The following is a 14,446-nucleotide window of genomic DNA, read 5'->3' as shown; positions in this document are numbered from 1 at the left end:
TGTCTTGTACTTTTGTCCTCTTACTTAGTTCTTAGATGTGAGGAGGGGAAAGAAACACAAAGGAAATTCAGTCCTCGCTTTTTTATGTGGCAGACAAAACTCCACGGAACGCCGTCTAGTGGCGGAATTGTCCAGGGAAGGCAAGTTAGTTTTATCCTCCCACGAATTTTCATTTTAATTAGAAATTTGAGGCCTCCTTACATCTGTCAAACTGCAGAAAGGACACAGGACAATGTCTATGTAAAGGTAAATTTAGTCCTGTAACCTGAGGCTGGCCCAGACTAAGCAAGAATGTGGAACCATTTTCCGCCTCTTGCCTGGATCACCTCTCTTTGGAGACAAAAGTACAAAAATCGCTTCTCCACGAGGTAAAGAGTTCTGCGGACTTCACTAGACGCAGCGCCCTCCAGGTTGGAATTTCGCATTTCTGCATTTGTTCCCCAGGTGTGGATCTGGCCTGGATAGGACTGGCATAAGATTCCACTACAGAAGGGATAGAGCAGTGCCCCTACCCCCAGCCCAGATGCCTCCCAGAAGCAGTTTTAAGCTCAGTGGTTAAAAAACGACCCTTTCGCGAGTTTGTTCTACGTGTCTTTCGCCACCCTACCCCTGCCCAGTCTTCGGAAACCATCCACTCAAGAAATGTAGGCTGTTCTGTGTCTGCGTTTACAGATTCGCCACTCACCTCCAAGGCCTCGTATGTACAACCAGAATTTACTAAATCTGCGGTCAACATCCTATTTTGACATGCATTTAAATTACACCCTACTTTTGGCCAACGCCTCCCGCCTTACTCTGTGAAATTTAAAGAAATTCTTAACTCCTTATTTAAAGAACCTCCTTTTCCTGTTCGCATTATTTCCAACTTCAGAGAGAATCAGATAAATATGATGAGAAAAGTGCATATGTTTTCCTGAAAAAAGAAAATGAGCGCAGAAAAGTGAAACTTGGCTCATAGGTAGCTAAATAATTATAAATAAGAAGAAAAAAGTAGCTCCTGGAAGTACTATAAAACAAATTTAAGGGGGGAATGGGAGGTGGCTTCCATTAAACAGGCTGCCCATATTGGAGTGGGGACGGGCTAGTCTTCCTTAACCCTTAAATATCATCACCTATAATAATTAAATTATTTTCAAACTGTAAACTGCTTTCAAACACCATAGTTAGCGTTTTTACCAGGTTTATTTTACTTGTTATACACAGACGATACAAACGAGCAAAAAACAAAACGTTTCTCAATGGAGTGTGTTCTTGTATAAATTATTCAGTTCACAGACAAAACGAAACAAATATAAAAATCACAACATTAGATTTACAGAAGAGCCAAAATATACACACGTTTAGACCCTGAATTCCTATTAGGAAAAATCCCCCCATGGACTGGAATCTAGATTGAATATTGTGTATGATGCATATTTCACATTAATTTTTAAATACAAAAAAGTATAGGTTTGCTACACAACATTAGAAATCCTACTAATCTATTTCCAGGGGGATTAATGCTCCTTATCAAATATAACAAGACTTAGGGGAAAATCAGTCTTACTTGCATTAATGCTAGTGTTCTCCCAAGGAAGTCAAATTTCAGCTGTTTCTAGGTGGTGGGGAAGTCATTTTCAAAACTAAAATGCAGTAAAATATACAACTCACACAATTCATCTTCACTAGACTACACTATAGTTACCAACAATTCAGTCATCTATATCATTAATAGAGTATTCATTACAAAGATTTACAGCATATAAAGGTGAAGGGGTACTGAAAGATATTCAGAAACAGTTTGTCAGCATATTTGGCACCTGCACAGACCAGTAATGGATTTGGCACTTTGGGGAAAAACAAATAAGGCAAAATAATATTGCTGATGTCGAGCTATTCTATTTAGAAGGTGGGGGGAACATACAACTCCAGTTGACTTTGCTTTGCAGGCATCATGCCACTTAATCGACTTGCCTATGAACAGACACCTATCCTTTAAAGGTGTTTGGGTGGATTCTCCTTAGCTATTTGTGTGCATTAGGGCACATAGTAATTATTTCATGCAACGGATTGAGAAGTGGGAAACCCATCACTACTGAGTATTTCATGTTTCTAGAGCCTCTTAGAATATTATCTCACAAGAAAATTAAAAGAGAGAGAAGAGAAAGTATGAGAGAGGAGAGAAAGAAAAGCAAAGAAAGGAAAGGAAAAAAAGGTTAAGCATGAACTGGTTTTGTGCCTTGACGAGAATAAAAACTAGCCATTCGTTACAATAAATTAACACTATGTACAATCATTTCACAGGCTTTGTTCCACTAAAATTATTAACATCCCTACCATCCATCCATCCATCCATCCACTCGGGGATAAGAAAGGACGCGCTGGGTGGGTCCAGGTTCTAGAGTCAACATCCTATGGTTAATGTGGAGGCCGAGACTTGGCGGGTCGGAATCGCTGCTGCCTGACAGGACTGCCCAGGTCTCCTAAAGGTGAAGAGTTTCATTACAAGAAAGAGAAGTAGGAGGTAAGAGAAAGACGAGGGGGAGGGGAATTGTAGGAGGATAACTCCACAGAAGAAGAGTAAGTAGGAAAACCAAAAGGTTTACAGCAAAGTTGAAGGTCGGTGAGCTAATTGCAGAGACTGCTGTGCAAAAAAGGTTAAAATCACGCTCGGAGACCTGCACTTATTCGCTGCAGACGGCCATCGAGGGTCAAATAAAATGAGTGGGTGCGCAAGGAGGAGTGTGGGGAGGCGGAGCTGGGGAAGAGCTGTGAGGGGCTGGCTGGGGGTCCGGGCCGCGGCGGGGCCGGGCGGGCAGGGGCGGCCTAGCTGTGCGAGTAGAAGCCATAGTAGCCGCTAATGTCCTTGGCGCAGTTCTTCTCGCAGTCCCGCTGGGCCAGCACCTCGCTCTTGAGCGGGGACGAACTCTCGGACACGGGCGTGTCGGCCGGCGAGATCCGCCTCCGCTTGGCCTGCTCGTAAATCCCCGAGTCGCTGGAGTCGATGGACTTGATCGAGGAGGGCGTCTCGATCCAGCTGGAATCGGACAGGTCCTTGGGCTTGGCGTCCTCGGCGGCGCCGGGCGGCAGCGGCGAGCGCTCGGCGGCCAGGCCCTCGGCCTCCTCGCCCAGGTAGGGATTGGCGCCGGCCATGCGCGCGGCGGCCGCGGCGCTGTTGGGCCAGCAGGGCAGCACCGAGCCCGACTTGGTACCGCAGTACTGCGGGGGGCTGCGGGCGCCCCAGCCCGACGGGTCGGCGTAGTAGCCGAGCGGGCGGCCAGTGCAGCCTGCAGCCTGCAGCGGCAGCGCCTTCACGCCCGCCGCCGCGTAAGAGAGCAGCGTGGCCGCGTTGCCCGCGAAGTCCGTGGCCGTGTCATAGGCCGAGGCCGCGAAGTCCAGCCGGTTGTTGGCCGGCGTCACAAACCAGCGTTGCGGCGAGGGCGCGCCCGGGTCCTCGGCCTGCTGCGGCGACAGCAGCCCGTTGGTGTGCGGGACGCTGCGGTCCGTACCCGGCCCGGGGCCCGCGCCCGCGCCCGGGTGGAAGCGGGCCTTGGCGTAGTTGCTCACGAACTGGTCCTGCAGGAAAGAGCCGGCCATGGCGTAGCGGGCCCCGGGCACGATCTGCGAGCGCGGCGAGTCGTTGGGCGAGGGGGTCAGGCGGTCCATGTCACAGCCGGTGTAGATCCTGCGGGGTAGGGAGAGAGAGAGAGAGAGCCGAGGGGTGGCGCGGAGGTCCCTTGGGGTGGGGGTGGGGGCAGAAGGGAAGGCCACCTCCACTTTTCGCCCACCCCCACACCCTCCATCTACAAACTTGCAGTCCAGGATTTCCTGGAGAATACAAGAGGCCACAGACCTCTATCATTCCCAAAATAAATCATGGAATTATAAAGGAGCCAATCTGTCTATGCAGGGACCTGAGCAAGATACAGACCATCAAGGGAACGACTTCCCTCTTCTCTTGCTCTCTCTCGTCAAGTGTACTGGGGTACTGAGAGAGGGGCACAAGCAAGGACTTTCATCCCACTTCTCCAACATATGTGTGCACATTAAGGCAGATTTACCTAGGGAGTAAGATGCTCTTTGCCCAGTGGGCCTTTCCTCTGCGGTCAGTTTATGAGTGAAATTTCTAAGCAAGGTACTCACTCCTCCACCCTTTTAAGACCTCCTGTGTCCATTTGATTGTTCAGGTGATATCTCTCCTTTTTCTAGATTGTTTCAGAAACCCCTAGGAAAAAGCCGCGCACGCAGTAATCATGAAAGACTGGCCTTCACCCGTGTTCTGGAACCCGAGGTTTGCTGCTGGAAGCCTCCAAGGTACTTAGTGTCTATTGTTTCCCCTGTGTGAAACTTTCACTCCCACCTCTACTAATACAAACAAGAATTACTACTCTGAAACAGTAGTCATCAATCAGAAATATTCTCTTAAGAGAAAAGGTGTTCTTTACTCTGACCTTCTTTTCCTAGCTTTTGGTCCGTTACCCGCAGAAACTTCGGGGCAAACCTACAGTGCACTTATCAGCCTACTCCATGCAATGGACCACTAATAATAGCTAACCTTTACGGAGCTCGACTATATGCCAGGCACTGTGAGCTAGGTAACTTTTATTATCCCACTTTACCGATGAGGAAATTGAGGCAAAAGGAAGTTAAATAACTTGCCCAACCACCGACAGTGATTGTGTTGTTGGGAATTACCTTAGATAAAATAATCAAAGATTAACTTTAGGCCCTGGGCCTAGAAAATCCCATTAGAATTGAGAGGAAACCAAGGGTTGGATGAAGATTGGTAGAAGTGTTTTCTCATACACATGCACACATGCCTCCCTTTTTATTTAGCTCACACATAAATGTTTTAATCTTTAGTCAACAGACTGTTTTGAAGGAGAGCCTCAGTCTTGTCAGACCTTAATCCTTTGGGGAGGAGATTCCCTGGTGAGTGGCCAAGCAAGCTCCTAGTACCCCATGAACCCTTATACTTCTCCCTCTTTCTCCAAAATTGAGCCATGTCCAAGTAACCAACGTAAAAGGGGAAAGGAAGAGTGTCATGAACCACTCAACTCTTCTCTGTCCCCTAAAAATCTCAGGGTTTTTGTGTGTGTGTGTGTGTGTGTATAGATAAAGAAGCTTTTATGAAAGATTTAAAGTGATTTAAGATCAAAGAGGAGTGGCTTTTCCAACAGAAGGCAGCCAGAGGAGGAGGGGCATGTGAGAGTTTTGCTGTGGCTGCTCAGGTCCGTTCTGTTTAGTGCACAAAATTTCCCTTCTGAAATTGAATTCCAGTTTCAAATAAGAGAAGTAGAGGGAGGCAGGAAGGGAACATAACTAGCAAGGTGCAAATATCTTCTCTGTTTATCACCACAATATTTTAAAAAGAAAAAAGCAGTCTGCAAAAGATACAGTTTGGATGCCTATCCAGGTCCCACCCACTTGGGATTACTGAATTGATTTGTGCAAAATAAAATGCTTTTGAACAGATGTTCACAACAGAATTAAAATCTCAAAATCTACAGGACTCTCCTCTAACATCTCTAGTCTCTTGAGCCATATACTTTCCACTGTGCTGGGCACACCTTTTTAGATTGTGAGGAATAGAGTAGCCAAGTTTTTATTCTGGGGAATCATATTGATGAGACTTGCTTCCTTTGGAGTATTTTTGAAGAATATATATGGTGGTTATAGGCAGTAATATCAATGACTCTCTTTTAAATTATTAGAAAATATCAGGAGGGATGATTGGTATCTGCTTGGAGATGGAATAGAGGCAGTCACTTGTCTCTTTCTCCACACATTTAATCTATGCTAGTCAAAGGCAGCTTCAACTTTTTAGCTCTGTCTCCGGCGCTCAATGTAAGCCACGAAATTAAGATGTATGTACCCTTTCCTTTTATGGTCAGAAAACGTGGGGGAACCCCACAATCCAGATTTAGATTGATAACACTATCTGAACTCTTAGGCACTATGGACCCTGAGTGAGAATTGCAGAACAAGCCCAGAAAGCATTCAGTTTACACCTACTGTTGCCCCCAGAGAACAGCCTTTTGATAGAAAAGAGGGAGGTAAGGGAGGCCTAAAGAAAAGGGCACCAGCATGTTTAATTAAAACACACCTAGATACAAAACAAAGAGGAAATATTTTTCTTTTGAAGCTTATAAATAATACACAGCAACACCGTCTGAATCTTTCCGAAAGCCTAAAATGACCGTAACAGCGGTTCTGCTCATGAACTCGCCTGTGGTGGGTGCACATTTGTATTCAGTCCGTAGCCAACTTGCACAGGAAATGCTATTATACAAAACTTGGAAATGGGTAAATAAAAGTCGCATATGCTAAGAGACTGTTAACAACTGCCAGAGGAGCCACATGCACTTTTAGGCAGAATTGCCCGTTTCAGACAGACATAGACAATCTGAGCTGAGCATCTGCAGCGCCACATACAGTACTCGCACCCGAGAACCAGGGCAGCCTCCCCAGCCAGCCAGCCAGCCCCAGAGGCCCGCCAACAACTTTGTAATCCACAGGAAAGTTAAAATTAGGTGGAGGAAACCTCTGACCAAAAACCACACAAGTACCAAGCCACAAGGTCACCAGAGAGAAGGGGAGCCAACCAAAAAAAAAAAAAAAAAAAAAAAGAAGAAGAAGAGGAAGAAGAAAGAAGAAAGAAGAAGTCCTCTAAAAACCTTGTCTTCACACATTCCAGCTTTCAAAATCCTTGTACGTAATAATCCACCTTTGACCTAAAGCCCAATGCCACAGCTATTTGAAAAGGAAGATACAAAATTACTTACGTGTCATAATTATCCCGAAATCCTTTTGCAAAAGGGTTGTGATCTATTTTCAGTTGTGTAATCTGGCAAAGAAAAAAAATGAATGTTATCTCACCTTTTATACGTGAAGACTGGGTGTTTGAGAATATATCATCTGCCACTTTTACAGGGGCTTAAGGCCTACAATTTATTAAATAGCAAGGTTTTCCTAACTGAAAAATTTGAGGGATTGAGTGGAAAGGAAAAAAAGAGAAAGTATCATGAAAGTTATGAGGAACATGTTTAAATTAATGATACCTATAGCCAAAGAACTGCTTTCAATTAGCTCTCCTGTGTTTTCTAAATTTGTTCAAACTCACATTTTAAAAATGCTTGTTACACACAGTGCACTTGTTCAGACAAAAATCTTTAAGGAGAACTTGAATTCATCACTAAATGTTGACTATTTTAAGTATTTTATATTTTAAAACGTTTGTCGCTTCTGACTCACAACCTGAGAAACCACAAGTTGCATTTTAAAATCAAGTTGGATTTAAAAGCATGTTTTAATTTCTGATATTATCATTTAAGTAAAAAAAAGAAACAAACACAAAAACCCCTATCACTCCTAGTAGTCAAATCAGCCACTAAAATCAGTTTTTGCAAACTTGAAAAATCAGAAGTGGTTCAAGTGCTAGAAAGCTCAATCCATAGCCCTCAGTGATTTGATTTATTGTAGTTTTCACATATATGAATGTGTATGTTCTTTTGATCTCCCAGAACAGTGATGTTTGTTCATTTCAGCCATCAGTTCTGAGATGAAAAAAAGAGAGAGAGAGAGAAATTTTTTTTTAGATGCCAAAGCTTGCCAAGAATAAAATGCACGGGGAAATCTGCTTGTTTTCTAAAGGAAAGAGAGAATTTTTTTTAAAGTAGATTTTAATCTGTTCTAGTTCAAAGCCCAAATTAAAACTCCCAAAAGAAGAGTCTTTAGAAATCCTGGCCACCTCAAAGGTGGCCCGGGTGACCAGCGACGAAAACAAATAGAAAGCTTTTTCCCACCGGCTTGGTATTTAGGAAAGGTGCCGTGGGCAGGCCTCGAGCCCTAGGCCTTAAAACGCACAGCGGAGCCAGCTGTTGCTGATGTTAGCGCTGCTAGTACCCTAGCGTTGCATGGCGGGAGAATGTGAGAGGGTGGGAGAGATGTCTGTGCCGCCCGCCTCGCCCCCAGCCCCTAGGTCTCCTTACATCGGTGTTCTGGTAGGCGGTGACGGCGATGAACTGAGTCTCAGGGAAAGTGAACGTCTGCACGCGGCCGGGCTGGCTAGTGTCCTCCGTGCCGTCCTCGTTCACTTCCACCACATGCAGGCGGGGCTGGTACTTGTGCAAGGACTGTAAAACCACCATCTGTCCGGCGGGAAGAAAGGGGAGCGCCGGGTGGCGTGTTAACGCGGTCGCTGTGCGCGTGGCTGTGTGCGCCCGGCTGCGCGCCCGGGCCGGCGGAGGCAGCCTGCAGCCCGCCTCCCAGGCTAACTGACCGCGGGACTCGCCTGGCTGGCGGCTGGCTGGCTGAGGCAGACCGGCTTTCGCACCTCTGGGAGCGAAGATAAGCCGGGGCACCGGAAAAAAGGGGGAAGCCGACCGCCCGATCCTCAGGGCCCTTCTCCTAGTCCTCCTGTAAGGAGGAACAAAGATTTCCACAACCTGCAGATCTTGTGGGGTTTCTTCTCAAAATCAATCAGTATTAGTACTTGGGAAGGTCGGGCACTCCAAAATTGGGCCGACGGAGGTGTTGCCAATGAGAACAACTTTACAGATTTAATATAAATTTGGAGGGTGGAAATACAATTTTTAAGTCTTTTTAATGAAGCAAAGAAACGTGTATCCAGTTCCATATGCTGCTTTACACTGACGAACTGGATATCAGGGAGGAAGGGGTGAGAGAGAGAGAGAAAACACGAGCGCTTGAGCCACTGACCTGCCCATTGTTATTTGAAGCTCCTTTGTTGTTCGTAAGTTTTAATTTTCCAAAAGAGATTTCTTGGCGCATCCAGTGAGCCCCAGTGTTGGGGGAATCCGGATGCATATAGACCCGATTTCCTAGAGAAAGAAATACATTGTTTACATATGCCCCTGGCACTGCCCAGTCCCAGCTCCTCACCACGTAGGAGACACACACACACACACACACACACACACACACACATACACACACCTTACTCCACCGTGAAGCCCATTAACTGGGGCTTTTTTAGGCCATTCTTTCTTCCTATTAACTGGGGGTGATTAAAATAGCTTTTGCATAATCCTCCCCCTTCTCGCAGCTCAGTCTGTCCCCCTGTCCCCCTCGTTTCCTTTTAGAAGTCATTGGCCGATCGTTTTAAAAGTCGCTCGAGCCAGTCCACAAAGGCTTTAATTAATCGTTCTCACCTAAATAAGTGTCAAGAAAATGTGTTAATTGGAAGGACTTGCCTTGCACATTGGTGTCCGCTTTGCCGCAAGGAACCCATTTGCCTCCTTGAAACCTCCAGTGATTGGGATCCGCCAAAATCACATCCACAAAAATATTGTAATGAGCCGTGGGATCGAGACCAGAGATGTTAAAACTTAAAAAAGGAAACATGCGCCTATTTAAATTAAGGGGTGGGGGGAGAAAACAAGGAAAAAAGAAACATAAATGTTAAAGATTAAATGCAAGAAGCGGGGCGCCAGTTAGCAAAGCAAAACTTGTACTTGCAGCAAATAGGCGAATATTTGCTGGATTAGAAAAAGGGTGGTGGGAGAAGAAAAGAAGTGCAACCCAAATCAGGGAGAGCGGCGGGTGAGCTGGAGTGGGAAGGTGGCAGTTATCACTGCCCAGGTGGAGAGCGAGGTTGGCGACCTGCATCTCCACCTGTCTGTGCATGCCAGTGTTGATGCGTCCCTCCCATCGCCCAGCCGCTGGCCAGGGCTCTTCCTTTTTCTTGCCTTCCTCTGGCCACTGACTGGCTCTCCCACTACGTTCCTAGAACGGGGTCCTCCCCACCAACATCACCGTGGCGGTTATCCCTTCCACTTTCCCCCTTTCCAAAACTAGCCAACTCTAGGGCGCCTTCCACTCCGCTCCCGACCCCAAATCGTCGCTGCCGCGGCAGTCACAGCCTAGGTGCACTTGTCCCCGGCTGCGCCTAGAGCAGCGGCAGCCAAAAATGTTGTATTACCTTCCCTGTTTGGTGATGATCATCTCCGTTTGGTGCCGGTGAAATTTCAGCCAAAGGGGCCTGTTGCACAGGTACACCTGTGCTTTGCCGGGCACCAGCCCCGGCTGGGTGGAGGAGAACTGGTAGAACGGAGCTCCTTGGTAGGAGTGGCCGTACTGCTGTGGGTAGGGGTAGCCGGCCGTGGGGTATCCCTGCGGCGAGGAGTTGGACAGGAGGCTGTTGTAGGCTCCGTTGGTGATGACCGGGTGGTGGGCCATGTAGCGGCTAGGGCTGCCGATGGAGAAGGCGGGGTGCGCCGGTCCGTGCTGGCCGGGGTACGGGAACATGGCACTGGGAGCAGTGGCCGCAGACTGTGGCTGGCTGGACTGAGAGAGGAGGTAGCGATCTGCAGCAGAGCCATCGAAACTGTGACGAAGCTCAGAGACCCCGTCCAAGACAGGAGAGAGTTTACTTCTCTGGACGTCCCCTGGTGAGTCCTTGGAGTCAGGAAAATTGTCTGTATCTGACTGATTCGTCATCCCCCTGGTAATTTTTTTCAAAGGTGAACTTCTCTCCAGGTTGTCAGTGGTCGAGATAATGGGATGATCGTGCAAGACAAGCTCGGATCCGCCTGAATGTGGGTAGCTGCTGCTCACATTGAGAAATTTCTTGGAGAGCATGATAGAAGGAGAAAGGCAGTGCTCCAGCTGCATAGCTCTAGAACCTGAACACTCGCCCTCCCGTCCCTGGTTTTTAAAGTCCTATTTATCATAAACTAGAAATCCACAGACCCCCTCACTAGACAGAAAGCACTTCAACCAGCAAATGCTTCTCAAAGGTTTGATTTACTTTTTTTTTTTCCCTGGGAGAAGAGATTGGCCAATTGACACTATGCAGCAATCAGAAAAGGCTCACTTTTGATCTTGCTGCTTGTGCAGCCGATGAAACGGCTCCTGCCATTGGTTAGCTGCTGACAGTAATTTAATTAGATAGACATTAATTAGGATAATCACCTGGCTCCTGGTAGCGACGATCATGGCAAATTGAAGGGGATGATTTTATTGTTGGCTTGGGGGGTGGGGAATGTGTGTTGGTTTACGTGAGCACTGTTGTGTCACCTTTAAGCTCTGTGACCACTGCTTTAGGAAGATTCAAAGATGTGCAATTTACTAAACATTTCCTACCTTCCCCCCCTTCCCCCCTTTAGAGCGGAGGGGCGGAGGAGGGAATTCGACGATGCTAGGAGACTTTTCGGATCTGAATGAGCCAAATATTCAGTTGAATGTAACGATTTCAAGTGCAAAGTATACAAAGCGCGAGCCGGTGGCCTCTTCTCGCCCTGTAAAAGTTCCAGAGTCTGTCTTTTCCAGCTAATACAAAAGCACACAACACCTGAGCTGGTGCTTTGTGAGCAGATCCTACATGTCCTCGGCGCCCCCACCCCCACCTTTTAAACTGCAAACATAAATAAATAAATCCCTGCTGCTGAGAGCCACAGCGACAAGCAGAAGGGGGGAGGAGAGGGGGCGAAAAGCAGCAACTCACCCACCAATCCACCCACCTCAGGAAGGTTCGGTTTCTTGGTTGAGTACAGAAACAGTGACAATCTATGATCTCCTTTTTAAGTTTGGAAATAATCATAAGCTGTCGGGCTGAAATGCCTTAATGTATTTGCAGTGATGTTTACCGGCTCTTTATTAAATATTTTATCAGCGCACTTGGTTGCAGATTATCTGAAGAACATCTAACTGGGGGCAGGCGCCATGCATCCTTCTCGTCCCTCTGCATTGCCTTCTCTCTGAGGTACTGGCTTGGCGACAGGTTCAAAAGCCTCGCCAGGAAAAGAGAGGGCCGAGTCCCCGTGCAAATGGGCTCGTCAGAAGCGCTGATCTGGGGAGACAGAGTGGAAGTGGTGTCAACACAGTAATCGCTACTGAAAACGTGTGTGTGTGTGTGTGTGTGTACGTGTGTGTTTAATGTTTATATAATCTGGAGGGGAGAAAAAGCATCCATGCCAATAATTTTAAAGGAAAAAGAATCTAAAGAGGAATAGAAAAAAACCAATTTAAAAAGATGTTGGCACAAATAAATAGCACGAGGCCCGAAGAGACCCCGAGGTGTAGGGAGGAAGTCTCCCAGCACCGGCTCTACAGAGGAGCCCAGCCCTCGGCCTGAGCCAGAGGGCCAAGAGCGGCAGAGGCTTTTTATCCGCCCAAAGCTGCCTCCCGCGGCCCGGCGCTCAGTGACCTGCCCTCCCGCGGCTTTCCTCCCGGACGCCGAGCCGCGCGGGAATGAGCAGGAGGAGCGCCGCCCAGAGCTCCGCTCGGCCCCGAGAGCTGGCCGGCCCGAGGGCGGGCTCCGCCCGGGAGACTGAAGGAGCAAGGGGTGAGCTGCGTCTGGCGCAGACCCCAGGGGCACACGCTCTTCCCGGGCTGGAGGAGCGGCCTGGGCACCTCAGCCGGGGGACCCTCTGGCTTCGAGCGAGCGCGTCTGTCCTACCCGGGCCGGGGCAGCTCCCGGAGTGAGAGCAGCGCCTGGGGACATTGGGTGGGTCCTGAGCATGGGCGGAGACGGGTTAACCAGACTCGCCGCTTCGCCACTGTGGTGCATTTTCAGAGCTGCGCCTCGGTGGGCCGAGCGGTCAGCGCTGAGCCGAGACTGCGCCCCTCCAGGCGGGCTGAGCGCCTTGGCTGCAGGGGGCACCAGCTGCGGCCTCCATCAACGCGCCGCGGGCAAGGCCCTGCGCTGGCGGCCTGGGCAGGGCAGGTTGTTGACCAGATGTCCCAGACTAAAGCCGAGACAATTTTCTGGGATAAAAAGAGAGCCAGACCCATTTTTCCTTTCGAAAGCAAACCTCAGCTCCTGGCCAGGAAGCTTCATAAACAAGCAGTCTTAGCTGTTGAATCGTTGGGGTGCGGGGGAGGGGAGTAGGGGATGCCATTTGACACTTGTTTTTCTGCCCTTGACCTTCTACCGCCATTTGCCCTCATGAGAGGCTTTTGACCTCTTGACTACTTTTGGCTACTTTTGTTTCCTTCTTTCTCCGTCTTCAACTTCTCTGTCCCTGAGTGCCTCTCCCTCCGGTGCTTCGGAAGACAGTACTTTCCTCCGTTCTCAGTGGGACAGAGCCTTAAATGTGTAGAGGTGAGACATCACCTGGGCTCTTTTTGAGGCTTTGCCATTCTCAACACCCTAAACTGTTTTTTTTTTTTTAATGCTAAATTGAAATGTTAAGGTGTTAAAGGATAGAAAAGGGAAAGAGTGCACCTCCTTCAGAGTTTTTAAGGAATTGATGTGCTCTCTGACCCACTTTGGATTATCAGTACCAAATTCAGTGATTGCTCACATATAGGCTATGCCTTGAATTTATATATACTAAGGAAAATGAAGGCTTTCCTCAGAATCACATGTGCCTGTGAACCGTACTTCTAAAAGAAGGCCAGGGCTTCTCAAACCTTAAAGTGTATATGAACCACACCAGGATTCTTTATTATGATTCAATAGGCCTGGGGTGGGGCTTGCTTTCTGTATATATAACGAATTTCCATAAGACCCAGATGCTATTGGTCCAGGCAGATGACACTTTGAATAGTGAGGCCGGAGCTTTCAGTGCCCCCGTACTAGTCTGAGAGAAAAGCAGGGACATTTCTGCACTAGAGACAAACAGTTTTGTTTCCAGAGCTGCTTTACCTCTGCATGATGGAGGGGTAATTGCGTGCACATGTGCGCGCATACATATACAGTCTTAAACAGCTTACTAAGTTTGTGATTAAATGCATCTTTTCAGTGCCTAACTGGGCCTGGGACATCAGGCTGCTGCGAAAATAGCTGTACATTCCAAGACAAAGGTGTTCACTGAGCCTTGCCTCTTAGGGCATCTTGATTTTGATCGACTCCAAATCTACAAAAAGTAATGTAGGTTTTTGCTAGCAAAGATTTTGACAAGGTTCTGAAACTGGGAATGTCACCAACATGAACTAAGTGAGAGTAAGTGGTGTGTGGCTATAGGGAGTCCAGGAAGATGGGGTGATCAAATAAGGGCAAAAAACAGGCAAGGTAAGCCTTTCCAGTCACAGGACTCAGGATATTTTCAGAGGACTAAGTAGAAAACAAAAACAAAAACAAAAAAACCCTTTCAACCCAAATATTGAGAATAGTTCTTGAAATGTTAAGGCCTTCTTCTGAGGGCACTGTACCCCCAAAAAACTCATTGACTAGCACTCATTAACAACATCTGTGAAATAAGTTATAGAATCTTATTTGCAAAGGGAAAAATCATATCCAAAAAGCCTGCACACAAGTTTGAATTAGGCAAAAGAAATTTTCACTAACTTCCACTTATATTTTAATTTTAAATGGTTAAATGTAATCCCAACAACTTAAATTAATACATATTACATGTCCTACATAAAATATACTGTCACTATATCTGAAACAGTAAACCACAGGACAAGCAAGAAATGCTCAGAATACTTCTTACTCCACCAAAAAAGATACTGTGAAACATACTGGGAATTTAAGCCATTTTGACCTTCAGTTTCTGGT

General features: G+C 47.3%; 1 protein-coding gene across 1 annotated transcript; it reads right to left on the bottom strand.

Moving 5' to 3' along the window:
* Positions 1–1,163: 1,163 nt before the first annotated feature.
* On the bottom strand, positions 1,164–14,130 carry TBR1 (T-box brain transcription factor 1). Its single transcript, XM_034954378.3, has 6 exons — positions 9,923–14,130; positions 9,195–9,349; positions 8,701–8,822; positions 7,971–8,129; positions 6,765–6,826; positions 1,164–3,664 (listed from the first exon to the last, which is right to left on the bottom strand). Exons 1-6 carry the CDS (start codon positions 10,612–10,614, stop codon positions 2,806–2,808), a joined length of 2,049 nt encoding a protein of 682 aa, XP_034810269.1. The 5' UTR covers positions 10,615–14,130; the 3' UTR covers positions 1,164–2,805.
* Positions 14,131–14,446: the final 316 nt, after the last annotated feature.

Source organism: Pan paniscus, chromosome 13 (genome assembly GCF_029289425.2).
Source record: "Pan paniscus chromosome 13, NHGRI_mPanPan1-v2.0_pri, whole genome shotgun sequence".
In the NCBI taxonomy this organism is placed as follows: Eukaryota; Metazoa; Chordata; class Mammalia; order Primates; family Hominidae; genus Pan; species Pan paniscus.
Note: the sequence above shows the minus strand (reverse complement) of the source record. Positions and strands in the feature narration are given on the sequence as shown.